The 27,503-nt window shown below is 37.1% G+C and overlaps 5 protein-coding genes across 5 annotated transcripts in view; 2 read left to right on the top strand and 3 right to left on the bottom strand.

Annotated features, from left to right (window-relative positions):
• LOC130086183 (uncharacterized) overlaps window positions 1-3,589 on the bottom strand; it is a 196,946-nt gene extending 193,357 nt beyond the window's left edge. The window contains exon 1 of the mRNA XM_056252383.1: window positions 3,546-3,589. The gene's annotated coding sequence lies outside the window, so the exon portion shown is untranslated. The remainder of the gene's footprint in view (window positions 1-3,545) is intronic.
• Window positions 1-3,994, bottom strand: part of LOC130086109 (uncharacterized) — a 92,823-nt gene extending 88,829 nt beyond the window's left edge. The window contains exons 1-5 of the mRNA XM_056252260.1: window positions 3,989-3,994; window positions 3,160-3,385; window positions 2,537-2,712; window positions 2,334-2,422; window positions 2,083-2,216 (exon numbers count right to left, since the gene is read on the bottom strand). Coding sequence (XP_056108235.1) covers window positions 2,083-2,216; window positions 2,334-2,422; window positions 2,537-2,712; window positions 3,160-3,385; window positions 3,989-3,994 — 631 coding nt within the window. The remainder of the gene's footprint in view (window positions 1-2,082; window positions 2,217-2,333; window positions 2,423-2,536; window positions 2,713-3,159; window positions 3,386-3,988) is intronic.
• The window catches only part of smim24 (small integral membrane protein 24), a 219,005-nt gene that overhangs the window by 149,011 nt on the left and 42,491 nt on the right, over window positions 1-27,503 (top strand). The window lies entirely within an intron of this gene.
• Window positions 10,134-27,138, top strand: haus5 (HAUS augmin-like complex, subunit 5). Its single transcript, XM_056252372.1, has 19 exons — window positions 10,134-10,281; window positions 10,367-10,429; window positions 10,524-10,556; window positions 11,044-11,068; window positions 11,166-11,298; window positions 11,660-11,819; window positions 18,383-18,458; window positions 18,732-18,817; window positions 18,912-18,966; window positions 19,060-19,187; window positions 19,280-19,358; window positions 19,463-19,596; window positions 20,307-20,469; window positions 20,540-20,620; window positions 22,232-22,377; window positions 22,649-22,745; window positions 25,992-26,130; window positions 26,563-26,695; window positions 26,844-27,138. Exons 1-19 carry the CDS (start codon window positions 10,190-10,192, stop codon window positions 26,944-26,946), a joined length of 1,926 nt encoding a protein of 641 aa, XP_056108347.1. The 5' UTR covers window positions 10,134-10,189; the 3' UTR covers window positions 26,947-27,138.
• On the bottom strand, window positions 12,567-13,375 carry LOC130086189 (uncharacterized). The gene is made up of 2 exons (XM_056252392.1): window positions 13,346-13,375; window positions 12,567-13,250 (listed from the first exon to the last, which is right to left on the bottom strand). Exons 1-2 carry the CDS (start codon window positions 13,364-13,366, stop codon window positions 12,600-12,602), a joined length of 672 nt encoding a protein of 223 aa, XP_056108367.1. The 5' UTR covers window positions 13,367-13,375; the 3' UTR covers window positions 12,567-12,599.

The following is a 27,503-nucleotide window of genomic DNA, read 5'->3' as shown; positions in this document are numbered from 1 at the left end:
ACAGCGCGGAAGAATCCCATGTTTTGAGGAGAATGTGCAGCTGTCAATCACCGTACGGTGTGGATACTGCGATTCAGAATCACAGATTCTACTTTTTAGAAGTATGACCAACATAAGTATGACCAACATAAGATTTTTCACACTAAAATATCATCTGAACAAGTAACATCCACTTTTGTTCTTCTGACCAACTAAGGGGAAAAAACATTGCAGTAAATCGCACTGATTAAATCTAACGATAATTTATCATATCACGTCAAACCGTGCAAATTATATTTTGTTCTCAAATTCTTAATGTTAACAACATCAGCATTGCGTGACTACATTTAAAGCCCTTCATTATCCGTGTTTTCGCATGCCCAGTTGCAGTCTCTTTTTCCAAACTCTCAGTCCAAAGTCTTGCATTTTACAATGGGTGAATCTCTAGTTGTCACTGGTGATTGTCATTTGAACCTTTCTGGATCCGCCATCAAATTAATAAGTTAAATTATATCAAGTGCTGTGAGAAAAGGCTATAAATCTCCACCTCCAACATCCTCACATCCATATAGCTTATACTAGCTGAGACTTCTTCTTTATGTGAACAGATGTGACGTGATGAAGCAAAGACATGCTAAAATTTCCCGTGGAAATCCACCAGTACCACTGGAATTAAAAACATTATTACAAGCTTACCGTTTTGAATCGAGCTAAGGCAAGCAGTTAGTTTTGAACACTGGCTGGTTATGTACTTGCTCAAAAATTTATTTTGGATAATTTTTAACCCAAAAAAGTAACGGACTGGAGCTTTAAAGAGAATGTTAGTTGGTCTGTGAGAGCCGGAATTCTTACTGGTTGGTAGGTGATCAAATACTTACTGTATGTCACGCAATAAAATGCAAATGTATTACTTATAAATCATACAATGTGATTTTCTGGATTTTTGTTTTAGATTCCGTCACTCACAGTTGAAGAGTGATAAAAATTACAGACTTCTACATGCTTTGTAAGTGGGAAAACCTGCAAAATCGGCAGTGTATCAAATACTTGTTCTCCCCACTGTAGGTCTCATCAGCTGAGGCTGAAAGAAGTTTCAGTGCTCTTAGGAGACTGAAAACATGGCTCAGAACAATGGCACAAGTGACACTTAACAATATTGCTGTGTGCCATGTCAAATGACAAATGCCAACAGACAGTTCATTTCTGTTAACGGGTTATTTCACTTAAAAATTTTAATTTTAATTTTTGGGTGAACTATTCCTTTAATGACAGATGCAGACATGTTTTTGGCTTCTTCAAAAAGCAAGGAACAAGACAGTATAACATTGACTATTGCATTGCACTATGAACGGAGTAAAGTAAAGTTAAAATGCCTCCTTGTTTTTATTAGTTACCTATAACATTACAGAATTCATTAATTAACGTAGGCTATTGTTAAGGTCAACATAGACTAAAAACTTTAATACATTAACCTATTAATTTCCTGATTCCTCAGCTTCCTGGGATATCTCCACCAATCTTAAAATCAAACCTACGCCCTCCTAGCATAAGTGACTGAGCTTGAGAAATGTTAAATTAGCTACATGAAACCAAATCATTTGACAATGAGTCAGACTAACTGAAATAAGCATGGCTTATTTGGTAAACTTGTTTTATGAAACAGGCCTCTGGGGTCAGTGTTTTTCCGGTGTTGTACCAAAATAATCTCCGACTCATTTTTAGCAAATCAGGTAAAGAGGTTGAAAAATGCCTATCCCCATTAATATTAAATTAGTCCAAACTACATTTTTATTTTACTGACTCAAAAAGTTATGAACCGTCTACAAGAAAAAAATGTGATGACTAACATTTAAGACAAGCCTTAGTGGTTTATGCAACTGGCCCCAGATGTCGTGGCATAAGGGAGGGGACATTATTTTAATAAAAAAATGACGAAGACATGTAAATTAAAAGAAATATTGATGTGCATGGATAAATAATTTATAATGAATACTGCAATTACTTTTAATAAGAATTGATATGGTGGTGACTACTTGGAAATATAAAATAAAATAAAACGGTAGACTACAAATTACGATAACGTATTACAGTATTTTTTCTTACCTGTGGCATGTGACTCTGTTGGGCTTGTAGTTAGTCTTGTATGCGCACTTGTTTCAGAGGGCGGTGGTGTTGTGGACGGTACATCTATCCGCTTCCTTCGCCAAAACGTAAAAAAGTCTTCTACAACTGCAGCTCTGAAAAGGAAATTGAAGATCAGATTTGTAAACTAACGATATGAAACGCAACAAAACTATAATGATGCTATTATGTTTCATTTCGTCTTATTAGGCTCCACAGTAAAACTAGGCTACCTGAAGAAAAATAGTCCTGCCGCTGTGGGTGTCCAGAACACTGTGATTGAATTTTTCTTTAAATTATTAATATGAACAACGACACTGCCCTAGAAATAGCACATAAACAGTTGACGTTAGTTTAATGAATTAATAGCTGCTAACATTTAACACATAGTGTAAAGAATAACTTAAGTGTGAAGTGGGTGCACGGCAGGACTCACACCACAGATGAGTTGGCTGTTGTCCAGGTCATCCAAACTAAACGTACCTACAGACGGACAGTTATCACACTGACGAGAGTCCAACATAAATCCCTCAAACTTACTCGATCCACCCGAAAGGGTCACTGTGGTAAAATGAGAGAGTTTAAAGTGACACATCTGAAAAAAACATTTTGTTTACACTAATAAAACAATAAACTAACTATGTTTGGGGGACATTACCCAATTCAGAAAAATTCAATCATATTTTGGGAGAACACTTTAGCTTAATCACAACAGCAGAAAAATATGTAACAGCCTGCCACAAACAAAGAGAGTCAGCCAGAATGCCTTAACATGCCTGAATGTAGGTACAAATGTACAATGCTTTTTTTTTTATTCCTAATTATTTTTCTTGTAATTTCTTGTTCATAAAATTGTATTCATGTATTTGTTTACTGATTGATTTATTGACTTTATTGATTATTTGTTCATTGCTTATGTAATGGCCGATGCTTTGCCAATAGGCTACTGTACAAGCATGCCAATAAAGCTCAAGAGAGAGAGAGAGAGAGAGAGAGAGAGAGAGAGAGAGAGAGAGAGAGAGAGAGAGAGAGAGAGAGAGAGAGAGAGAGAGAATCTACCGGTAATACGGCCCGTATTCCCTTCCGAAACTGTCACATTTTCTGGTTCGACCTTGAAACGGGCTTCCGTGTTTTGTGCTGATATTTGTGCACCACTTCTATCAAGATGGATAATATTCATTGCTTGACATTGATCCTCCTCCAAAAAGCTTCCATCGCTGTAACAGGAGATTAACCTCAGCATGGATCCAAATGAAAGAATAAGAAGTCCTGTCGCAATATACATCTGAAACGACCAATATAAATAATAACATCAATTTTAAACGACTTGTAACAATTTCCGTTCATTGACACTTAAGCATTTACTGAAGTTCAAATATAATAAAGTTATTACAATACCTATTGTTTTAGACCTACCGTGATGCTGATTAAAGCTATAGGAGAGCGGAGAGGGAAAGTAAGTGTCTTGTTGTCAGTCGACTCTTTATATAGTAGGTGTTGTCCGTGATTCCGTCAGCTCAACAGATATTTTAGTGCCCAATTAAGTTGGCTAAATGGTTTCTAATGCCCTCTTTTGGCGAATTCAGTTATACGGTCAAAGGGGAAAAATGGTCTTATGATAGCAGCTTTGAATTGTTCTCCTGCCCCACAACAAACGTGCATAAGGAAGTAAGTTACACATGACTTATTTTTGATCATAGTTCTTTAGAAGTGTTTATAATATATTGAGGTCACTGCAGGCAAACCTCTGATGATACAGAGCAATGCTTCATTTTGTAAGTCAAGGTTTTCAGAAAGTTAAATAAAGTGAGTGTTTTGTAACATAAAACTGATAGGTGAGAGAATAGTTCATGTCACAGTCCTTTGTAAAGAAGATAAAATAGCATACCTCCATGGTTATGCAGTGTTGAATGTAGATTTTCCAAGAAATATCTTGTATATGCAGATCAGGAGACGTCCTACTGTGGAATTACTAAGAAAGTCATGCAATTATTGACCTGGAATACTGTAATTTCACACTAAAAAATTTAACAGTGTAGCCTAATTGTATGCAGATTGTTTAGGTTCTGTTATAGATTAAATCCACACACATGTACTGTTTTTGTGTTTTTCTTTTTCTACAGAAGTTGTTACTAGGCTTACAAAATTGAAAATACCAGCACAGTTCATCAAAAACTTTTGTCTAAATTCATGAGCTTAAAAACTAAACAAAATATTACAGAGAATTCTGACAGGGATTGTTTTAGATTCGTAATTGTTTTAGTTTCGTACGCATTATTATTCAAAGTATCAGTATAAAGCAAGCAGTGGAGAATCACTTAAGTGCAATTTTTAAATCCAAGACCTATGAATGTATCGAATCAAATACATTCAATTTATTTGTTTGAAATAAGCAAACAGTGCTTTTGATTTTAATTGATTTCATGTCAACCTTGAAGATTCACCTCCATGAGTTTCCTGGGATACAAATGTTACCATAAAAGTAACAAAAAGTCGGCTACAATGCACCCTGTTGTCAATTGAGGTCTTTTAAACCATGCCATTTTTGTAGTGTTCATGAATCACGGCAATGATCCTAATAATGCACTTTATTTTTGTTCTCAAAGATTGTAATCTCACACAACAGAAATGTTGCCATGCAGGTTTTCTTTCTGAGAAAATAGATACAGGTGTATCTATTTTTATTATTAGACAGGTGTGCCAAAAGGTTTACTAAGACTGTTTAGAAAGGTTACCTTTTATGTTGGAGTAAATATTTAATGTAATGGATCCCTTGGTTGTTTTTTTTTTTTTTTTTTTTTTTTTTTTTTTTATTGAGTCATCTGAGTGACACTGTTTTTAATGTTGTTTACCTTTTATTTTGTACCTGTATTTCACTTGGGAAAAAAAACAATCAAAACAAAAAACCCAAAAGGAATTTCTGATTGTATCTCTGATTGACAGCATTTGTTTTGGTTGGTTACAGACAGACAGTGACATAGTTGTTTTGACACGTCTGCTATTAATACAATTTCCTTATTGGAAGACAGCCAGGATTTTTCTTCTCCGATCTGTTTTATTTGTCATGATTTCCTTTGAATGTTAATATTCATACACAGTTATTTTTCCGATGACGTATACTCTCATTTTCTTTCCTCAATAGAACTGAACTCTTTTCTCAGACCCAGTTGTCTTGGAACTGTTTATTTTACAGTTTTTCTGAAATGCTAAAACACTAAACCCCATTCTCTGAACCAAATTCTCAATAGTCTAAACCAATTTGTCGAATAAATCACTCTTTCTGTAAAACATTAAACAAGTTCAGGTAGTTAAAACACTGTTTGCAAATCTCATGCACTCTTTTTGCAAAACTCTAAACACATTCTCACTCACTAAAACACATTTCACAATGTGATGCAATGTTTCAAAATGCTAAACACAGGTATAGGCGAAAGTTAAACACAATACAACACAGTTGTCATCGATTACACACAACGATTTAAAATTGGTCACACTTATTTCTAATGATGAGACCAAATCAACTGTGCATAAGTCAGGTCAGAGTCCCAAAATGTTGCACTGAATGTTGATACCAATAATGGATGGAAACAATATAAGAGGGAGAGGAGGAAGAGGATGAGTAAGAGGAGGTGAACCAGCAGGAAGAGGATGAGGACGAGGAAGAGCGAGATGTGGAGAATGTTGTCAAGACTGGATCTGTCAGTAGGGTCAGAGGGTTTTTCCCTTTGCCTGCAGAGATGTCTGTCTGAGATGTGGACAAAGTCCTCCGGCCGGACCAACATGAAGACATGATGCTGAAGCAGAATAAAATATCTCATTGACCTAGATTTTGCAGTTGCACAACTCTTCTGAGTGTACTTTACTGTAACATGTTTTTCATTTAGAGTTTTTTACTGTAACCTTTTTGGCTTTTGCAGTATGCAAGTGCTGAATATACAGACATTCGATAGGACTACTGTACAATATTCAGTACAATACTATACTTGTAGTGGATACTGTATACAATTTATTCACCTTACTACTGTAAGTTGTCATTACCATAATTTTTTACGTAATTGCCAAATTTGTTTACTTTTTTACAATATACTTTTTTTCTGTAACTGCATGGTATGGATTTTGTGTTCTCCATTTTTTTATGTAGTGTCTAACGAATGATCTGAAGAAGTGTTTATAAAATTGACTCACTGTGTGTATGATCTGAAAGCGTTGTTTGATTTTGAGCACAGATAAAATGGTTTTGAGGCAATTGTTTGATTTTGCCAGAAGAGTCAGAGGTTCTCTGAATGTGGTTTGAAAATTTGGTTTTGTGTTTAAGGTTTTGAGAAAGTGAGTGATTGTTTCAAGAAATGTGTTTTAGCAATTCAGAAAAACTGTATTAAACGTACAGCATATTAAATTGTTATACTATTATCACTCAAGACATTCAGAGTACTGACACTTACAGAACAAATGGTGCTTTAAATTATTTCTTTGACCAGAGATTTTATTTAATGTTTTTGTAAACCCCAGAGAATTTACTGTTGCAGAATCGTCATTGTCAACATCCCTCCAAATAAAAGATAGTTAGGTTGTTTTAGTGTTGAATTTGTAGTAGTATATGGTGTGTGTGTGTGTGTGTGTGTGTGTGTGTGTGTGTGTGTGTGTGTGTGTGTGTGTGTGTGTGTGTGTGTGTGTGTGTGTGTGTGTGTGTGTGTGTGTGTGTGTGTGTGTGTGTGTGTGTGTGTGTTCAATTGTGATTGTTTTGTAGTAATTTTGTATTTATTATAATACTAGGTCTACACAATGCCATTGTCCACAGGGGTGAAATTTGTTCTTAACATCAAGAACCGTAATGGAAACAAGTCCTTTACTTTACTGTTATCATTGACGAACAAGTGTATTTTACTTTTGTCTAATTAAATAAAATCTAATCAAATACATTTTCATAAAGGGCAAATTGTCATTACTGTCTTCCATATTTTATTTGCAGATGGATACAGATTGAAATATAGGCTACTGAAAATAATTATACTTTTTGTAACTATTATAGATGGCCAATAATGATTTATTTTGTGTTTTGGATTCTATTTCCCAGCTGCTGCTGTGCTGATTTTTGTCTTGATGTGTTGATAAAACACAAACTGAAGCTTAAGGTTCTTGTTCTCAGAAGTCTAAAGACCAAGAGTTCTCTTAGAAAAGACTTAGCAGCATGCGGAATGAACAGATAATGCTGTGGAGTTTCTTGATTCATGTTGGTTTTATTTATGGTGCTGAACTTATGTTTGGTTCACTTTTAGCAGTTTGTGTTGTTTGTTTATTTTGTAATGTTCAGAATTTATCTTTTTTATTATTATTTGTCGAGTGCCATTGTTTTGTTTTGTATGATGAGTATTGATCTCTGTGCATCAGTGATGGAAGAAAAAATCTTGTGTTGCAAGATGATCTCATATACCTTTCAAAGATACATCTCAGCAGCTGCTTTACTAATGTGAAATATCCATCTACAAAAAAAATATGAATTTGAAATAAGATATTGGTAAATTTTTATGCTGAAATAACGCTAATAATATTATAGTTTGAAGCTTAAAATCAGCCAGTTGGCTTATTTTATTCTAGCTTGTCATTGTTTTAACAAATGTTTTCATTTGTCACACTTCTGACTTGACTAGATCAGAAATTTGAATATGAATATACAAGGTACAAGATCCGAACACTAACCATTATGGTGACTTCAAAACAATGACAGTACTAAACAATATAATTTCTTACAGTGGCATGGCTAAAGACATATTTATAATGTGAATTCGCAGTAAAACAAGAGCAGTAAATCACTGTGATGTCAGCATCATTTTGCTATTGATTAACAGTAACTCATAAGAAAATTACAGAAGCGTATTGCATTCACTTGAGGAAAAAAGTCTACTCTGTTTTTCTGAATTAACGAGTTAATTATCTCAGAATTACGAGATAATTTTTCATGGAAAAAAGTTTTTGCTCTGTTTTTCTGAATTAACGAGTTAATTATCTCAGAATTACAAGATAATTTTTCATGGAAAAATGTTTTTGCTCTGTTTTTCTGAATTAATGACTTGATTATCTCAAAAACTCAGAAATTCAGAAAAACAGAGCAAAAACTTTTTTTCCATGAAAAATGATCTAGTAATTCTGAGATAATTAACTCGTTAATTCAGAAAAACAGAGCAAAAAAAAATTTCCATGAAAAATGATCTCGTAATTCTGAGATAATTAACTCATTAATTCAGAAAAACAGAGTAGATTTTTTTCTTCAAGTGAATGCAATACGCTTCCATAGAAAATGACCCAGCATGCATTAATTTCACTGTAAATTTCTGACCAGTAATTTATTGTAAAATAATAACCTTTAATCCTGTAAATTCCTGGCAATTTTTTTTAGTGTATAGCCTTTTTTTTTTTTTTAGAACGGAACCTTTTCACAGACTGTGGAAGGGCATATTAAAAAAATCCTGCACAGTTTTTTAAATAAATGTTTGTATATTTATATCACTTTACTTTGTATTACAAACATTGCATCAAATTACACAAATATAACGCTGCTGTGAGGGTGTTTCTAATAGCAAGCAGCTGTGGGAGTGACGATCAAATTTACATAAGAGTCAAATAGATTTGAGATTATGATAAGGCTATACCTGTTTGATAATAAGTGACAATTAAGATTGTTCAGTGAATTTAATCCTAAAAGCAATAGCCTATGGGCCTATGTTCACACTACACGCGACTTTTTCGCTGCAAGTCGCCAGTTGCTGGCGATGAGGTCGCTAGTGGGCGTTCCCACTACTGGTTGACTAGTATGACATCCAAAAGACAGCGAATCAGCTTTCTTGCCGCTATCACTGCAGGCCCAGGGGCTGAGGAGAAGGATCACGTGCGCTCCACTCCTATTGGTTGTCGCTCGCGAAAATCGCTCTTCATTTGCATAAAGTTAAAAATTTCTCAACTTTGTCGCGTCGCCAGACACGCCCCATCTAGTCGCCAACGGTCGCTGTCGCGCGTGTCGCCGGAAGTCGCCCGCTCACCATTGAAATGAATGGTATCGCAAAAGTGGATCACGGTAGAGATCCACTTTTGCGACACGACTGTAGCGTGGTGTCGTGACGCCTCCCCACATTTGTACTTTGATGGGCGTTCCTCAAGTTTACCGCTATGGGTGTGGTTTTGAGCCAGCGGCCAGTCTAGAACAGAGGACCTGCGAGAGACTTCCCCCCGTCTACATATGCTCTGCTTCTATTGGATAGTCGCGTCGCGTTCGACGGAATTCATTTGCATAAAGATGGGCATCGGCCAGCTTTTTGACACGCAGCATTTTTCCAAATGAAGCGCCGCCTTCCCGGGATGCTTTGCGGGCGCGTTAAAGTCGCGTGACGTCATCCATAGGAATAAAGTGGAGCGCGGCGCAACAGAAGTGTCGCACGGACAAGTGGATCTGCACCGTGAACGGGGCTTAACTTCCGCGTTTGACGCAAGGATGCTCGTGCGTTTCCGGTTGGGGAGATTTAAAGCGGAGGAAAACCGAGGAAAACGGGATTATGGCAGAGTCTTCAAAATGTACTGTCCTCTCGTCTTTGAAACGAAACTTTAATACGTTTAGATGTAATTTTATATATAGTTATGTTTATTTAATATAATAAACACAGAAGCATAAACAAAATGAGGAGTGTCTGTTTTGTCTGTTTTTGTGACTAACGTTTCTTTAGTATAGCAATTGAGTATAAAAACCAATATAAATTCTCGGTATAGCATTGGACTCTACGATCGGCGGAAGTAATCCAGCATCCTTAGACCTTCACTGGAAATACCGCCGTGCATAGAGCCCATTGGGGATCTGTTTAAGGAAATGCATTCAATACAAAAGAGATTCAATGGGTAGTCGACAAACAGGTCCTGGGATAAGGATATGGGTGTGAATGGTGATGTTTGTATAGTAACCTGTGGGGGCAGCATCGGCACAATCAGTTACAAATCGCAGAATAAACGGGGGCGAAGAAACGTCTCCCGCGTATTTTGTTTTCTTTAGAAGCTGTGAGATTTGGATACTGTAGGTTTGTTTTTTTTATTAAAAAGTTTCAAAAAGATGTCGAGTCTCAGTCAGGAACTAAAGCGCTGGGCTATTGAAGAACTTGACTTGCCAGCTGCCAGACTCCCGGATGACGCCTATATGAAGACGTGAGTGGGTTGTTATGAATTATAACATTAACGTTAATCCTCATCAACGATTTTAGAATGATCATGTGTTTACGTTTTTGTGCAGATTATGCGTCGGTCCTGGAGCTTCCATTTGGAAATATATAACGCAACATGTTTATAAAGAGAGGTGAGATCTCAAGGTTTTTATCATTTCTAATTCTTACTAAGTTACGTGTTTTTAAATGCACAGATTCAAATGTCTTTTAAAATATATCTTACAGGAATGTTCGGGTCATGAGGGGGAATGTTCAATGGTATCCTTTCTTAAAATGTGATGTGTTTATATATATATATATATAAATTAAATAAAGCTGAAATATAATTAAAATATAAATATTAGATGAGAAGTTTAAAACTAAACAAAATAGAAATTAGTTTACATAAATAATACTAAAATTACTAATACTCAAATTAAAGCTAAATAGAATTATAGACTTAAGCGAAGACTAATAAAAATGATAAAAGCACATAAAAATTGAAAATAAAAGTACTGAGATAATTAAAAATAGAAGATGGTTAAAAATATCAACAAATAGTGTATAAATAAAATTAAAATAACACTGATTTATATGACATAAATCATTGCATATACAGGATCTGATGATTTCAGTAGCTGCTAGGCCCATCACAGTTTTTGTGTTTATACTACACTGTCAAAAATATTGCAAATAAAGTTGTTACTTAAGATAAATTGTGGTTGTCTGATCAGTGGAATTGTTCCTTGACAATCTGAATCCTTAGGTACAAACTTTTACAAGATAAAGAGGTAAAGAAGAGTAGCTTATTTGCTTAATTTCCTATTTGCTAATCTGCTCCTATAAGGATTCATATGAACAGAATGAAAAGGTGATTGTTCTTTGTAGTTTAAACAGTTGAAAAATCAGAATAAAGATGCAAGAAGGCTTGAGCTTCAGAGAGAGATTAATGCCCTGCAGACTGAACTCCTTCAACTGGACACAAAGATCAGTAGAGTGGAGGATCAACTTGCTACTGAAGGTGAATTTTCTTTTTCTAACCATTTCTATCCTGATGCTCTTTTATACTACCAACCCCTGTGGTACACACCTGCCACAGACACTGTGAATCGTCATAATGAGATCAAAATGGTCTCTAATTACTTAACGCACGTTACTGGTTTTATTGTAAAATTCGGTGTATGCTTTTTTTTAAAAGAAAAAGTGTTTATAATTGTAACTTAGTCTTTTAATAACTTGCTCTGCCTCTACAGCAACTTTCATTTTAAGATAATCTGTTTCCCATTTAATATCCCGTTTAAAAATACATCAGATTACGGAAAAGCTTTTTTTAATGTTGTTTTTGTTACTAATATCTTTCCTCCCTTGTGACTGGTAAGCAGAGCAGAACGTGAACAGGAACTGGGAGGACTTTATGGAGAGCAGGTGCAGACAGATCCTGTTGGAGTCTTTCAGGCAGCGCTGCTCTGAGGAGAGAAACGTGCTGTTAGAGGACACACGCATGATTGGCACCCAACGCCATGCCCTGGAAGAGTTGTCCAAGTGAGCAAATGCCCATATCACCTCCAGACTGTCATATTTCTATGGCAACTTTCTAATGCTGCTGTGTGCCATTTATTTGATGTTTAAAAAGTAATTCTTTCCTCCAATCCCAGTTTACAGTTTTTTACAATCACTTTGCTACTATTTTCAGAACCTTGATGTCATTTTTCAAAACTCTAGACACAAAACTCAAAACGGTTATCACTTGTAACACAGGTTGTCTAATGTTCAAAACATTGCATTGTGCATTCACATCTTTAAAGAAATCTTGCACTTGCACAATCATTGGTTCAAAAAACAAATTTACTGTGAAATACCATTGAAACACAACTATAGATCACCCACACACAAGCAACCGATAGTTTCACTCTGTCATTGTTCGTACAATCATTAACTATTGTAGAACAAAATAGGTGATACAGGTTTCATTATGGTACTACATGTACAGTAAATACCTCTGTTACTGTAAAGTACTGCAGTAGTAGAGAGAATACAGACAAAGTGGAATCATTGAACAAAGTTTGTAATATATTGATGCAAAACACTACAGTACAATCACAACATTGGTTTATTTTAATCAAAGCAAAAATACAGTAATTAGCTATGAAATAGAAAAGAAAAGACAGTACTGTAAACCATCAAATGCAATGAAATAGAAAAGAAAAGACAGTACTGTAAACCATCAAATGCAATGAAATAGAAAAGAAAAGACAGTACTGTAAACCATCAAATGCAGTGTTCCTCAACTTGCTTGCACTGTAAGAAATAAAACAGCAGTGATTACTGTACTTCTACATTGTCATCAACTCTGTGTTGTGGATTTGGCCACAGGTTCTCATCTACATCACAATGGATGTTTTCATTAGCCAAACATCTTGGAAAAAACCTTCGGGCATGGCGAATCCAGGCCTGACACTGGTCTGCTGTGATGTCATTGCAGGCGTCATCCATGGCCTGGAGAAGAGTGACTTGTTCATGAGGGTGCCTATCATGAACCTTCCATCTCCATGCGGAGAAAAATTCCTCAATCGGGTTAAGGAAGGGGGAGTATGGGGGTAAATACAGGGTGGTAAATTGTGCATGGGCCTGAAACCATGCTTGCACCACATGAGCATGATGGAACCTGACATTGTCCCAGACAATGACATAGGTCACACCTTCAGCTCTACAAACCTGTTCGAGCTCATCAAGAAAGGTGACAAGGAGAGCTGCATTATATGGTCCAATATGAGGTCTGCGTCCCACCACACCATCTTCTGATATAGCCGCACACATGGTAATGTTGGCCCCACGTTGTCCAGGTACTTGGATGGTTGCCCGCTGGCCAATGAAATTCCGACCTCTCCTCCTTGTCTTGGCCAGATTAAAACCTGCCTCATCCAAATATATGAATTTGTGATGGTCGTCATCAGCATCCAGCTCCATCACCCTCTAAAAATACATTTTGGAAAGAGATTTAGAGATTACCGTACATTGTAGAATTTTTGGGAATGTTTTTACAACAGCCGTCTTGAAACTGAACTTACCTGAACATACTCAGTCCTCATTTGTTTCACTCTGTCTGAGTTTCTTTCGAAAGGCACATGGTATAGTTGTTTTATAGATACCTGGTGCCTTTTCAGTATGCGTGCAATAGTCGGCAAACTTATGGATCCCACATTGTTGAACATGTCTTCATTGTCCAAGATATGCTGGCGAATTTCTGTAAGGCGAATATCATTTCTGGCCCGAACCAAATCGACCACAGCCTGCTCTTGCTGGTCAGTTAGAATTTTGCCTCTGCCTCCACTATTTGGCCTAGTCACAATTCTACAGGGAACATTAGAGTAAGAAGACACTTGGTCACATCACCTATTCTGTGATACACATTGGTATGCAGTCATTTGACAATTGAGAGTAGCATAATGTTTAGTGCATGCTGATAACTTACCGGTTCTCATTGCGGAAAGTTCTGATTATTGAGGCCACGGTTGACCTTCTCAGGTTTGGTTGTATCATTGTAGCCGCCTCAGTCATTGTCATGCCATGATTTATGACATGGTCTACAACTATTGCCCGAATTTCATTGGACACTCTATGCTGTTGCTGCCGCTGTCTTGGTCCGTGGCCTTGTCCTCTACCACGTTCCCCCACACCTCTCAAACGAGGTCCACGACCACTTCTCAGAAGGGGTGCCTGTCCTCTACCACGTTCCCCCACACCTCTCAAACGAGGCCCACGACCACCTCTCAGAAGGGGTGCCTGTCCTCTACCACGTTCCCCCACACCTCTCAAACGAGGCCCACGACCACCTCTCAGAAGGGCTGCCTGTCCCCTACCATTCCTTTGACCAACACGTCTTCCTCGTCTTCCTCCCACCACTGCTTGACCTCCATTGTGACCTGGATCACCTGCTGGCTCCATGTTACGTATCACTATGCTCTTGCAATTGGATCCCAATCAACTCTTTATATACTCATTCCACAATGTGCCCTCAATCATCAGTAACGAGTAGGCAGAATTGGACAAGCAATTCCAAGGGCCTGCATCTCTACAGTGCAGTACTGTCAATACTTTAAATAGTCTGAAAAGGTGGTACAGTATTTGGGACCATAGACACAGTGTCTGATGAAGCATTACAGTATGATATAAAATATTAGGCTACATCCATGGATATTGTAGTCTAATTGGTTCATGCTCCACGCTAATTGGTGACAATGAATCTCGTTATCTTGAAACTTTCATGATTTACTGTAAACATGGAAGATTGTTTGTCTGTTTCCATACAACTATGCATTAAGAGTAACGCAACAGTTACTTATCATTTTGAGCAGTTGTATCAATTGATAGTTAGATCAGTGTAAGGAAATGAATAGACATTCATTTGAAATGTAATGTGTGAATTGCCTTTTGAAATAGTAGTACTTTGATGTTAAGTTGTGTCATATTGAACAAGTGATTTTTGTTGAATGAACAAATGATCTAAGTTTTATGTGTATTGTATCCAAACAATTGAGAAAATGGTTAGAGTTTTGAAAAATGTGCATTTTGATAATTGGTTGTGAGTTTTGTGTCTAGAGTTGTGAAAAATGACATCAAGGTTCTGAAAATAGTAACAAAGTGATTGTAAAAAACTGTAATGTGTGGAGACAACTATGGTTAATTTGTATGTGGATTTCTGATGTGCAAAAAGCAAATCTGGTACCAGTAGCCGAAGATTTATACTCGCATTTTTTGGGGTTATAGAGACATCTCACACACGTTGGTGATGTGAAAAGTCTTAACTGTGGTTTTACTCGGTAACACTTTAGAATAATGCTCCGTCATTAATAAGTAACTATGCAGGAGTAATGCAGGACTAATGAGTACCACATTAACACTTCAGCTACTACTATTGTACTACTACTATAGAAACAAGCTTTACGAATCAGTAAGTAATATCAAATTTAGGGTTAAGATTGTTCCTTATTATGTAATCAATAATTGCTTAATGAGATTAGCCTCATTAATAACTATACGCTGATTTCACGCAGCTGCCATTTTGAAATGGCTCCGGTGGGAAGAAAACCGGAAGTGTCGCCTTTAATCATAGGAGAGTCGCGAATGCGATGGCATATTGTTGTGTTTAATGTAGAAATTAGTTATTCTAAAAATGTACATACATTTCTTTCATATTTTAGACTATATACAATGAAATTCATTTATAAATAAAATATTTTTTTTTATATATATAATTCAGAACGTAAAAAAAGAAGCCGGAACGAACTATATACATATCCTATATTGGATATTAACATCCAATAGTGTAAATCGCGGCAGGAGCTTCAGGTTGGTAGTCCAAGGCACTGTTGTCTATCTGTATTTCCGGGGTTCTTCCCACCGGAGCCTCGCTTTCGATTTCAAAATGGCGGCTGCGTGAAATCAGCGTATTAACTAACTGACAAATTATAAAGAACATTATCGTGTGTCTGAGACGTAATCAGTCATCATTTTTACTCTGAATATAGTCATAAAATGCATCACTAATTACGTAAGTGTTACCTAGTCACTATGCAGGAACTACTAGTGATCTGGGTTCTCATTTATAAAACTGTGCGTAGGATCCTTACTAAAAGTGTACGTGCGTCCGAAAGCCAAAAATGGCGTACGCAAACAAATATTCTGACTTATAAAACCGTGCGTACGCCAGAGCCTGCGCAGAATTCACTTTATAAATCCCAGTCAGCGGAAGATTGTGCGCACATGCGTCTCCACCCCGAAATAACCATATATGGAGCTTACAACACCTAGTTTTACTATGCATATCCTCATCTGCATATCATTTGCATATGATTATTCATCCACGTGATAACATGTTTAACGGTACAAGACATTTGGAAAATATGAAATACGGATGTGCCGTCACATTAGTTACATTAATAAAAAATAATTTAGTAGCCTATATCCTTGCCTTGTTTTTGAATAAATAAATCAAATAGTGTAAAATACATTTCAGAGAAAGTTTTTCTCAATCTTTTCCACTGGCCAATAAGTATTTTTAATTGATTTATATTTTTAATGGAAACAGATAGACCTTGTAGTGCATTATTTGCACGAAACTATTTTCTCAGACAATCTGCTATTATCATGATAAGCAATTATCTCTGTAGTTAAAACATTAAAACACAGCATGCCAGAGGATAAGTGTTTGAAAGCATTGCATCCACAACAAATATTTCTATTTATTGAATATAAAAAAATGTTGTAACTTCTCAGTAATGATTTCATGTAATTTAAGTGTCTAACTCCATTAATCAGAATGCCATATTTAATCTAAATGGTTTATATCAGAAGTAAAACATAGTTTTAATTATTTAAACTGTTATTGTGAACATATTTCACAGAACACTGTATTTATGATTATAATGAAGATTTACGGTTTTAGATAGGCTGCACTAGTTTCACTAAAGAACAAAGGGATGGATATTTAACAAAGGGATGGACATTTAAAAAGGGATGGATGTTTGCTTCATGTGATAGGCTTGGTGAGTGAAATTATATTTGTATTATCTTTCTGTATACTGTATGTATAATTTTCTTTAAATTTTCGGTCTAAAAGTGACCAAAAAGACATTTAGCTCCAGCTCACCATCGGTGTCGCCAAACTGCTCCGTCTCCAAAACGTGCGTACGCACGGCTCAAAGTTTGCTTAAAGGTTCATTTAGGACATTCTCCCGTCAAGTTTGTTTTTTATAGATCACAACCTTTGCGTGGAAACTGGCGTACGTACGTTTCCAGCCCCGTTTTGTGCGTACGCACGTTTTATAAATGAGACCCCTGGACCATTATTTCAAAGTGGAAAAACCTCTTTTTCACTTTAAAATAATGGTCCAGATCACTAGTAGTCCTTGAAGAATTTTGAAGAATCCTTGCATTTTATGACCACGTTGAGAGTAAAAAAAGACCATTGCTAACGTCTCAGGCACTTGTGATTACCTATTAGTTCTTAGTGATGCCAATCTCATTAAGTAATTATTGATTACCTAATAAGGAACTATCTTAGCCCTAAATTTGATATTACTTATTGATTAGTTAAGCTTGTTTCTATATTAGTTAGAAAATTCAGAAGTAGCTGAAGTGTTAATGTAGTAATACTCGTTAGTCCTGCATTACTTCCTGCATAGTTACTTATTAATGACGGACCATTATACTAAATTAAACACTACAAAATCATGTACACTGCCATTCAAAAGTTTGGGGTTGGTCTCTTGTGCTCACCAAGGCTGTTTTTATTTATAAAAAATATAGTAAAACCTGTTATATTGTGAAATATAACTCTTTTCTGTATACAATATATTTTAAAATGAAACTTATTCCTGTGATGACAAAGCTGACTTTTCAGCAGCCATTACTCCAGTCTTCAGTGTCACATGATCCTGATGCTGATTTGATGTTCAAGAAACAATTAATATCAATGTTGAAAACAGTTGAGCTGCTCAATTATTTTGGCAAAAATTGAGATACTTTTTTTAGGGTTCTTTGATGAATAGGAAGTTCAAAAGAACAACTACTTTTTTTGTGTGGTAACAATTCAAAAGTCTTTACTCTCACTTGATTGGTTTAATGCACCTTTGCTGAATAAAAGTATTATTTTCTTTTGAAAAATCTTACTGACCCCTATGAAAGCTTGTTTCTGCCACAGAAAGGTAATTCCGACTTTTTATCTCACAAATCTGACTTTTTTTCTCCCACAATTGCGAGTTTACATCTCGCAATTCTGACTTTTTATCTTAGAATTGCGTGATATAGTCGCAATTGCGTAATACTTATAAAGTCTTACGATTTTGAGTTTATATTTTGCAATTCTGACCTTATAACACGCAATTGTGAGTTGATATCTCGTAATTCTGACTTTATATCTTGCATTTCTGAGAAATAAAGCCAGAATTGCGAGATGTAAATGCAATTGTGAGCTAAAAAGTCACAATTATCTTTTAAAATATTTTATTCTGTGGCGGAAACAAGCTTCCATAGACCCCAGACTTTTGAACAGTAGTGTATACAGTATATATACTCTAAATCACACTATTTCTCTTCTTGTCCAGGAAAGCAGAGGTGAACCTTGTGTTTGGGCCATCTGACAATTCAGACAATGGAGCTGGAGCAGATCCCTTAGTTTTAGTAAGTGTTGCTGTATTTAATGGTGTTTGTGATGCATACTATAATATCATTATATAGCTACATTTTGGCCTCCTATCATAGTTGATGTGAGTTTAAATTCTGAAATAAAAAATGTTTTTACCCTCATTTGATAGAGCTTTTTTCAGCCATATGATGCAGGAACAACATCTTCCAGTAGAGATCATGTTAACCAGCCCAACTCCACTTGACCTCTTGATTAAACCACTTGTCTTTCCACTGATTTTATGAAATATCTTTTCTATCTCATTTCAGAAGAATGTTAGAGAGCTCTGCAGCGAGAGGGTTCACTTTTTCCAGTGCCTGCTAGAGAGTGAACTTAAAGCAAATCCCTCCACTGAGTAAGAGACACAGGCCTTCGACGTTGATATTGTAGATAGTAGAGCTTTAGCTATGTTACCTTGTTGATGCCAATTCATTTATTTTTTTATCTAGATTTACTCATGATCAAAGGAATGCTGTGATCCAGCACTGGATGAGTGCAGTGGAGGTAAGTGAAGACACTCGTTTTAAGAGTATGCATGTCTGTTTCTCATCTGAACATCAACACCTTATGAGAACATCAACATGTTTAATTCTTCAGAACCTCCTACGGTCTCATCCTCCAAACCAAGTGCTTTTGGCTCTGCAAGCCCTGACCTCCAGACAGCAGGTGGTGTTAGAGAAGAAGATCGCAGCTTTAAATGTGGAGCGTGACGTTTCGGCTCTAGGGTAAAATTTTCCATCGTAATGTATTATCAAACCCCACACTATAAAGTATTACATTACTGAATTGCTTATTTAAGCATTTGTGTTTATTACAGGTTTCGTTATGAGCGTGATCACCTAATAGATGTGTCGTCAGAGCAGGAGGAGTTAACACCTGTCTGTAGTCTATTACAGGTGATCAATGGAGATGGTACTCTGTGAGAGCATTTTACACTCTTTCTCTTGTGGCTCAGGTTGTATTTGTGTGTGTGTGTGTGTGTGTGTGTGTTTGCTCGCAGTCTGCCTGGGAGGAAGTGGAGCAGAGTTATTTTGAATTGTCTCAGACTCATAAAAGACATTTGCAGCTGGAGACTGAAATCGTAGCTTTGATGAGAAAAGCAGAGACGGCACACGAAACAGACCCAATGTCCAGGTGAGAATTCCCTCATCCCAATCTATATCATTATGGCAAAGAATATTGTATTTTCTCATAAAAAATGAGAACTGATTATGCCACTTTTTACAAGATGTAATATATGTAAAGACACTTTTGCAGGGTTTTTTCTCTCATTATAGGCCACTCACACACAACGTGTCTTATAAAATTAGAGAAACAGGCCGTGGAAAACGCAAGGTGTCAAGACGCATTTTTTATAAGTTAAACTGCTTTTAACTGCATTTTTAAAGCAGTCTCCCGTGCAGTCGGGACCTGTTACATTGTTGTGATATCACAATTTAGAGAGAACTCGAACTCCTTTTTTCCTTTCTTTTTTAGAACCCTGTTTAAGTTTATGGGCAATATAAAACAAGGAGTGGATTGATTTTTACCATTATAGGGTGGTTGTGTACACACGATCCAGACACATTTATGTATAATTTATATGTATAAAAAAAAAGTCCTCAAATAATTCAGAAAAATGTATCTCTTTGAATTGAATTTTATATTAAAAATAAGATTATGTATTTAACTTGTATGATTATGTAGTTAAGACCAATAATGGAGGTCTATCTATCTATCTATCTATCTATCTATCTTTCTTTTTTTCTTTCTATCTATCTTTCTATATGTATATATGTGTGTATATGGAGAGATTTAAATAGATGTTGTAAAATACAACTGAGTTTTGTTCTGTTTGAGAGCAGGTGTGTGTTTGAATTGGAGATGGAGGGAGTGAAGCAAGTGGCAGTTCGAGACAGCATCAGAGAGCAGTGCGCACATCTACAGCTGCAGGCCAGAGAGGGGCTGGACTCCATCAGGACCCTGCAGACACAGTGGCAAAGTGTCATGGACTTCAGACAGCTTGTGGTACGCATTGCTGACAAAAGACTGCATGTTCATAGTGTGGAGTTGTTACGTGTGTGCTTTGTCTGTATAGGACAGGAGACAAGAACAGATACGGAGCCTGATCAAGGGAAACTCCTCCGTGAAGACTGAGTTAAGCCGTGTCCATGCAAAGGTATCATCTCATCCAATACATTCTATATATATATATGAAGAGTTTGGTTCCAAAACGCAATAAATCCATTTAGATTAATTTGAGTAAAAATGTGTTTTCTTTACCAAGAAAGTGGAAAGATGAAAACCACTATTTTCTGTTTCAAACTTTCACATAGCATTTGTAGGTCGAAAAAAAAAAAAAAAAAAATCCAGGTTTTGATTTTCAAAGATTTATTATAAAAACGGATTATTTTTTTCCCCAAAATGCAATAAATCCATTTTTTTTTTAAATCAAAATGCAATTAATCCATTGAATCAATATAAAAGTTTTTTTTTTCATATTGAAACTGTTGAAAATACACAACAACGTAAGTTTATTAGTATAATATTTTTATTAAGAACTGTAAAGAAGATTGAAAACATTTTTCCTCCTCCCGAGTGCCTCATCTTCTTAATCTCCTCACGTAAATGATTCGATTTCGATGCCTTACGTTTCTTACCCAACCACAGGTTCATCAATGCCGTCAAAATTATTCATTTTTTTGTTTGTTTGTTGATCGAAAAGTACAAAATAGATAAGAAAAACTAGGAAGCCGGGTGTATTTAAGGCGCTGCCGTTACTGTTTACATTGCGTGGAATGGTGCGTTGTGATTGGTTGAGAGCGGATATATCGCATTCTGCAGAGAAGGGAGACTGGCGTTTGTCGCGGTTTGGAAAGAAAGGGAGAAAACATGACAGAATAACACGGCGGATATCGCATTTTACTTAAAATTAAACATTGACTTTTCAATACCAACCAGATACAATACTGATTTTTGCAGTAACTAATTTTTTTTAGAAATGGCGTTTATCGCGTTTTGGAACCAAACTCTTCATATATATGTATATGTGTGCGTGTATATTTGTTAGGGCTGTAACGATATGCAATATGAAACCGAAATCGCGACACGAAGGCAGAATCGCGACACAGCCTTTCCAACTACCAGAGTTATCCTTCCCGCCCAGATCCAATGCTATGACATCTTTAAATTACTATTAGTATTATTTGAAGTTAACATTATAAAATACATAGACCTACACCACAAAACTAGTTGAGGATAAATTCTTTAATTTTACCTGTAATGGTCGTTTCACACCGCAAGCGTCAGCGGTCCTTGAGCAGCGCGTATTTATTTTTTTATTTTTTCTGTGTGCGTGTTGATCAATGAGTGCATTCACACCGGGAGCAGGAGCAGCAGTGAAGCGAGGGTTTTCGGCGTTGACTCTATTTTTGCTGCGCTGCTCACGCTCAATTAAAGTGAAAGCACGCTTTTGATGGACGAAGTAAATATGATTTCACTCAAAAAGTGTCCAAAATGCACAGAATATACATATCTAGTTAGTTTTAACAAGAACTGGAGTAGGCAAACAAAAGAAAATGAAGACTCACAAATATTTATAGAAGATTTAGGCTACCTATAGGTTTTTCAAATGTTATTTAAAAAAGAAAAAAATTCTCTTCTCAAAATCTTTTTTTTTTTCTCCCTTAATCCCCGAATCTTGGGTTTGGTGTATCGTTACAGACATAATATATGTGTGTGTGTGTGTGTGTGTGTATATATGTAATCATATACAAGAAACCTTTTTCAGGTTGGACAGTTTGTTCAGGAAAAGCTCAATCCTCAGTTTTCCAGTGTGATTGAAGCCAGCAGTGGACTCCGCAACTCTGTGTCACAAGGGGCCAAGCACTTTAGCGGTGTATCACTGGCTGCACTGGATTGCAGAGTCATGAAGGGGTCAGAAAATCTACCAAAATTCATTTTTCTTTCTCCATTAGTAGGATTTAAATGCCATTGTAGGGTATACCATGCTTCGCTAGAATTTCAGTTGCTTTAAAACACAAAGTCAAAAGCTAGTGAAGATGTTAAAACATTTTCTTAGTTACTGTCTGTTTGCAGTGCACATTAATATTGCATTTTCACTGTATCATTGGGGGGGGGGAATTCTCTGAGGCTTAATGTTTGTGCAGTCACCAAGCCTTTGATTGTTTTTGTTTTTTAACAATAGGGGGCAGCAACTACTAGCAGCTCAGCTTTCGATCCACCGGATACAGTCCCCAGTTTTCCTCAAACTCTGTGAAAGTCTGTCATTCCGCATGTATATGGTGAGATCCTCACTTATGAATGAATGAATGAGGCATTTATATAGCGCTTTTATATGTACTACTGGACACCCAAAACGCTTTACAATCATATCAGGGAATCTCTCCTCAACCACCACCAGTGTGCATTATCCACTTGGATGATGCAATGGTGCCAGTGCGCTCACCACACACCAGCTATAGGTGGAGAGAGTGATAGAGCCAATTCAATGGATGGTGATTATTTGGAGGCCATGATTGGTAAGGGCCAATGGAGGGAATTTGGCCAGGACACCGGGTTTACACCCCTACTCTTTACGAGAAGTGCCATGGGATAGAGTTCTCAACGGGCCTGAAAATTACAACCCGACCCGACCCGGCCCGTGGCTTTTAAAGCCCGGACCCGATGTAACCCGACACATCAACATGAATTATCTGCCCGAACCCGGCCCGCGGCCCGACGCCACCCTTTTGATCGGTGAGTGATGTAGAATAGAATGACTGCTGCGCTTGACGCAGAGAGAGAGCCCCGGCCGCGCGCGTGCGCACTCTCACGTCTCCCACGTTCCGCCCATCCAGCTGACATAAACCACATTTCAATAAACGAAAAAACCTATCCAGTGATTAAATGTTTTCTGTATTGACGCTAATCTTGTGCGATGTCCTAAACTGCCGAGATAATCACACAACGTGTGCCGTGGCTAGACGTCCGATACGCAAACGAATGACTCATTTTAACCATTCACTTTAACTCAACACTAGGGTTGGGTATCGGTTGGGTTTTATCCGATTCCAGTACCTACTCGGTATTTTTTAAACGGTTCCGGTGCTTAAACGGTTCTTAAATCGGTACTTAAGAAAATGAAACCGTACACACTTTATAAAAAAATAATACCCTTTAATTTACAGGGCCAAACTGGACACAATATTAACTTAAATCTTTAAACAATATAAATACAAGTAACATATGGTAATAATAAAACCAATATAAAATAAAAATTCATATTTACATAATATCAAATGAAACAATATTGTATCAAACAATTTAATAATACTGGAGATTAATAGAGATTACTAGCAGGCAGAGCTGCCAACTCTCACGCATTGAACGTGAGACTCACGCAAATGACCCTTTTCACACAGAAAAATAGCGGACAAAGAGGACACTGACACCGACAGACAAGACAGAGAAGGTTACTTTTGATATGGAACAAATCCACAGCTGTCAGATTCTGTCCATATTTTTACGAGATTCACACAATAAACAACGTTTTGGCTCTTTGAAATGTGACAGATCGCTGTAGCGCGTCAGTTCAAACGGCACGTGATACAGCAGCCTACAAATCCACTGCTTCTTAGCTACGCAGCGTTGAGTGAACCTATGAAAGAGAACATCTCTGGTTGGTGTAACATCTCTCAATAGGGAACGGGACGCTGCCAAGCTCCTCGCGCTGCCGACCAGCTTCCTTTTTCGGCAGAGAAATCTGAGGAGCAGATGGCGCGCGCGCGCCAACATAATATGACGACGTAAGTGCGTCGATGCGGCGCCCGCGCCATCAGCCAATGAATTGGCTTGATTCTATTTGGGATTCAGACTATCGGCACACTCAGAGGGCGTTCTGACACGTAATTCTACACGTGAAATGCAGCCAAACCTTGCGAGAAAGAGCGCGCATGCGAGACAGAAGAAACTGTGCTCCAAACTGTGTAGCGCACGGGCACGGCGGAGAGGGAGAGAGCGAGAGACCTTGCGTGTGTGTGTGTGCGTGTGTGCCTAATGAAGTTAGGCACCGAAATCAGGCACCGAAATTTTCGTTCTTATTCGGTCTGGTTACTACCGTTTACGTCGGAACCGGTTCCCTATTGGCACCGAGTTTCGGTACCCAACCCTACTCAACACTGAACTCACGAGACCTCTGAATCGGTGTATAAAAAAATCGGTAACACTTAATTAGATTAGTTAACATTTACTATTAATAAACTGCACTTCTACAGCATTGTTAATGTTAATTTCAATATTTAGATAGTCTGTATATAGGCCCACTATATGTGTTGTTGCCATTAAATAAGCGCATTTAGTTTCATTTTTGTTGAAATATTATAATGTTGTTGTTTCTTTTACATCTATGCTGATTATGAAAATTGAACAGCATGAGAAAGATGCGCAATATATCGGAAGATATGATGGGTCAGACATGATTTTGACCACTAAATTAAGTTTTGTTTTGTAGAAAGCCTTTCTTTAAAGTGAATTTCGTTTTGTAGAAATTGTATCTTAATTTTAATCAATTTTCCATCAATCAATTGCCTGGATATAATAAATAAGAAGCAAATATTGCAGACAATAATGATCATGATATAGGAGGCGCGGGCGCGATTGCATTGCACGTGAACTGGAGCACATTGATCTAATCATAAATTTTGCTCATTTAAATAATAGTGTGTGTGTGTGTATATATATATATATATATATATATATATATATATATATATATATATATATATATATATATATATATATATATATATATATATATTATATATATATATATATATATATATATATATATATATATATATATATATAATTGCGCAGCTCCCCCTGTCAATAATCTAGCACCCCCTCAGCACCTGCATTAAAAATGATCTGGCGCTGCCCCTGAGCGACGGTGATTTCACCTGCAGCAAGTTTACTTTTCACCAACTCCATCTTCTTCTCCGGGCTAAAGGCGTGCACGCAGCGGCGTCAGGTCTGCCCTCGCGTCGCGATGCACGTTGCACGCAGCAGCCAGGCTTTCTTTACAGTGAACAGCAGCGATGAATAATAAATGTTGTTTTCACTGTACAATTCAAAAGATTAAGCCCGAGGTCCGACCTGAGTCATTTGCAAATATTTTCGACCCGAACCCGCGGGTCCCGTCGGGTTTGTCGGGCCGACCCGACCCGTTGAGAACTCTACCATGGGATACTTGCCATGTACCAAGTGCCATGGGATCTCTGTGGGAGACCACAGAGAGCCAGGGCCTCGGTTTAACGTCTCACCCGAAGGACGGAATACTTAGTACTCTTTATTCCTAATTTTTCTGAATGCCATTTTAAATCCTATTATTTTACCACCTACAGAAATTGCTACTTTTCTGATAATTGCTGCTTTCACACATTTTTTTTGTCAAAGATTGACAGTATCCATATCCTACACTTTTCTTACAACCCAAAATTCAGCCAAATCTGCTGGTAGAGTGTCAGGAGTCTCGTCTTTCTTTCTGTCAGGCCCCAGAGGAGCTTTGGTCTCAGGCAGCAGCCCGACGGCTGGAGTTACGATATCTGTGCAGGCTTCTTCAGCTTTTCTCAGAGTCAACATCAGACCTGCAGAAGCTGACAACACAGCTTCCATCTCCCGATCAGCAGAGTATGTCATCATGCCAATATTTAAAGTGTCCCTATTATGCTTTTTAAAATATTATCTTTCATGCAGTGTGTCTATATAGCTGTTTGTGAATGTAAAAAGTCTGCCAACTTTTAAAGGTCAAAGTGCAGGATAAATAAAGTTATTATCTCCTAAAAGTAAGAATTGATTCGGTAGACCAATCACAGCAGACAGGGCTGTCTGGCCAATCAGAGCAGAATAGCACATGGAAAGACCAAATCTTCAAACAAATAGTTTTCAGACTCTTTGAGAAATTAGGTGATGTGCAATGTATATTATGATAAAATGTTGTTGTTTTTTTATTATGGAAGCATGTAAACTTATTGTGAGTGACCTCCAAAACAAAATTAGGAACCTTTTAAAATAGCATAATGGGGGACATAAAAACTCAAACACCTCTTTTGTCGGTTTCAGCTTTGCTGCAGCATGTGAAGACTGTTGACGGAGAGATTCTGCAGACGTTGCTCCCGCGGGCCCGTGAGCTCACTCAGAGGTGCTCTAAAGGCCTGCTTTACTCAGAACAAGTGAAGACTGCCATCACACACTGGTAAGACATGGGCCTCTCAAATGTTTCCAATATTGGCCCTTCGTGGAATGGTTTGAAACTAACAGCTACAGGAGCAATTCTGATCCTCAACTGTTCAAACTATGATTTGAACGAGATTAACACACTGTTTGATCGTGTCTGTGTGCAGGTGGGAGCAGCCTGGTCAATTTGCCCTGCCAGACATGCAGAGAGAGGGACTGACATTCCAACAGTGGCTTCAGCGGTGGAAACTGGCAACAAAGGAATCCTGATTTATTTCTGCATTTGAGAGCAAAGTTTACAAGCAACTTTATCTGTATAATTTACATTTCACTTACTTTCAATTCACTTTTTGCAGCCATTAATATTCCTTCACTATATTCCATTTGTGTTTGAGAGCACATCCTGTTTAAGAAATATTTTATGAACTTTTACTGGATTTGTCAATAAATAATCTAATAGACACTGGAATAAAGGAATCGGTGTTTTGTTTTATGGTGTTCTAAATCTCCCTACTAAAGGATGAAATTAGTAAGATGCAGTTTAGTGTACAACTGGTCAAAAGTTTAAGGTAAGATTTTTAAATGTTTAATGTTTCTTAAGTTATTTTCTGTGATTGGAAATCTGAATCAGCAGTTTTCAAATGTCTTTACGGTCACTTTTGATAAATGTAATGTATCTTTCATAAACAAAAGTAATATCTGTCTCCAAAGTATTGAATGTCTGAGCCCAAAGTTATTCAGGTGAGAGTGATTTAGTCATTCCTGTCTGACATGACATTGCTTTCATACTCTGCTAACTGTCTTATGAATTATATTTCCTTAAAGAT

This window comes from Rhinichthys klamathensis, unplaced genomic scaffold, assembly GCF_029890125.1.
Source record: "Rhinichthys klamathensis goyatoka isolate OS25496 unplaced genomic scaffold, OSU_Roscu_1.1 h1tg000094l_1, whole genome shotgun sequence".
NCBI lineage: Eukaryota > Metazoa > Chordata > Actinopteri > Cypriniformes > Leuciscidae > Rhinichthys > Rhinichthys klamathensis.
The sequence above is the reverse complement of the archived record's forward strand: the minus strand, read 5'-3'. Positions and strand labels throughout refer to the sequence as shown.

Excerpts from the sequence above, each read along its gene's own strand:
- haus5 (XM_056252372.1), top strand. The coding sequence starts at position 10,190 with ATGTCGAGTCTCAGTCAGGAACTAAAGCGCTGGGCTATTGAAGAACTT. Across the intron at positions 10,282-10,366 it reads GATGACGCCTATATGAAGAC|ATTATGCGTCGGTCCTGGAG; the intron begins GTGAGTGGGTTG and ends GTTTTTGTGCAG. Across the intron at positions 20,470-20,539 it reads TGGACTTCAGACAGCTTGTG|GACAGGAGACAAGAACAGAT; the intron begins GTACGCATTGCT and ends TTGTCTGTATAG.
- LOC130086189 (XM_056252392.1), bottom strand. The coding sequence starts at position 13,366 with ATGAGGACTGAGTATGTTCAG. Across the intron at positions 13,251-13,345 it reads TGAGGACTGAGTATGTTCAG|AGGGTGATGGAGCTGGATGC; the intron begins GTAAGTTCAGTT and ends ATGTATTTTTAG.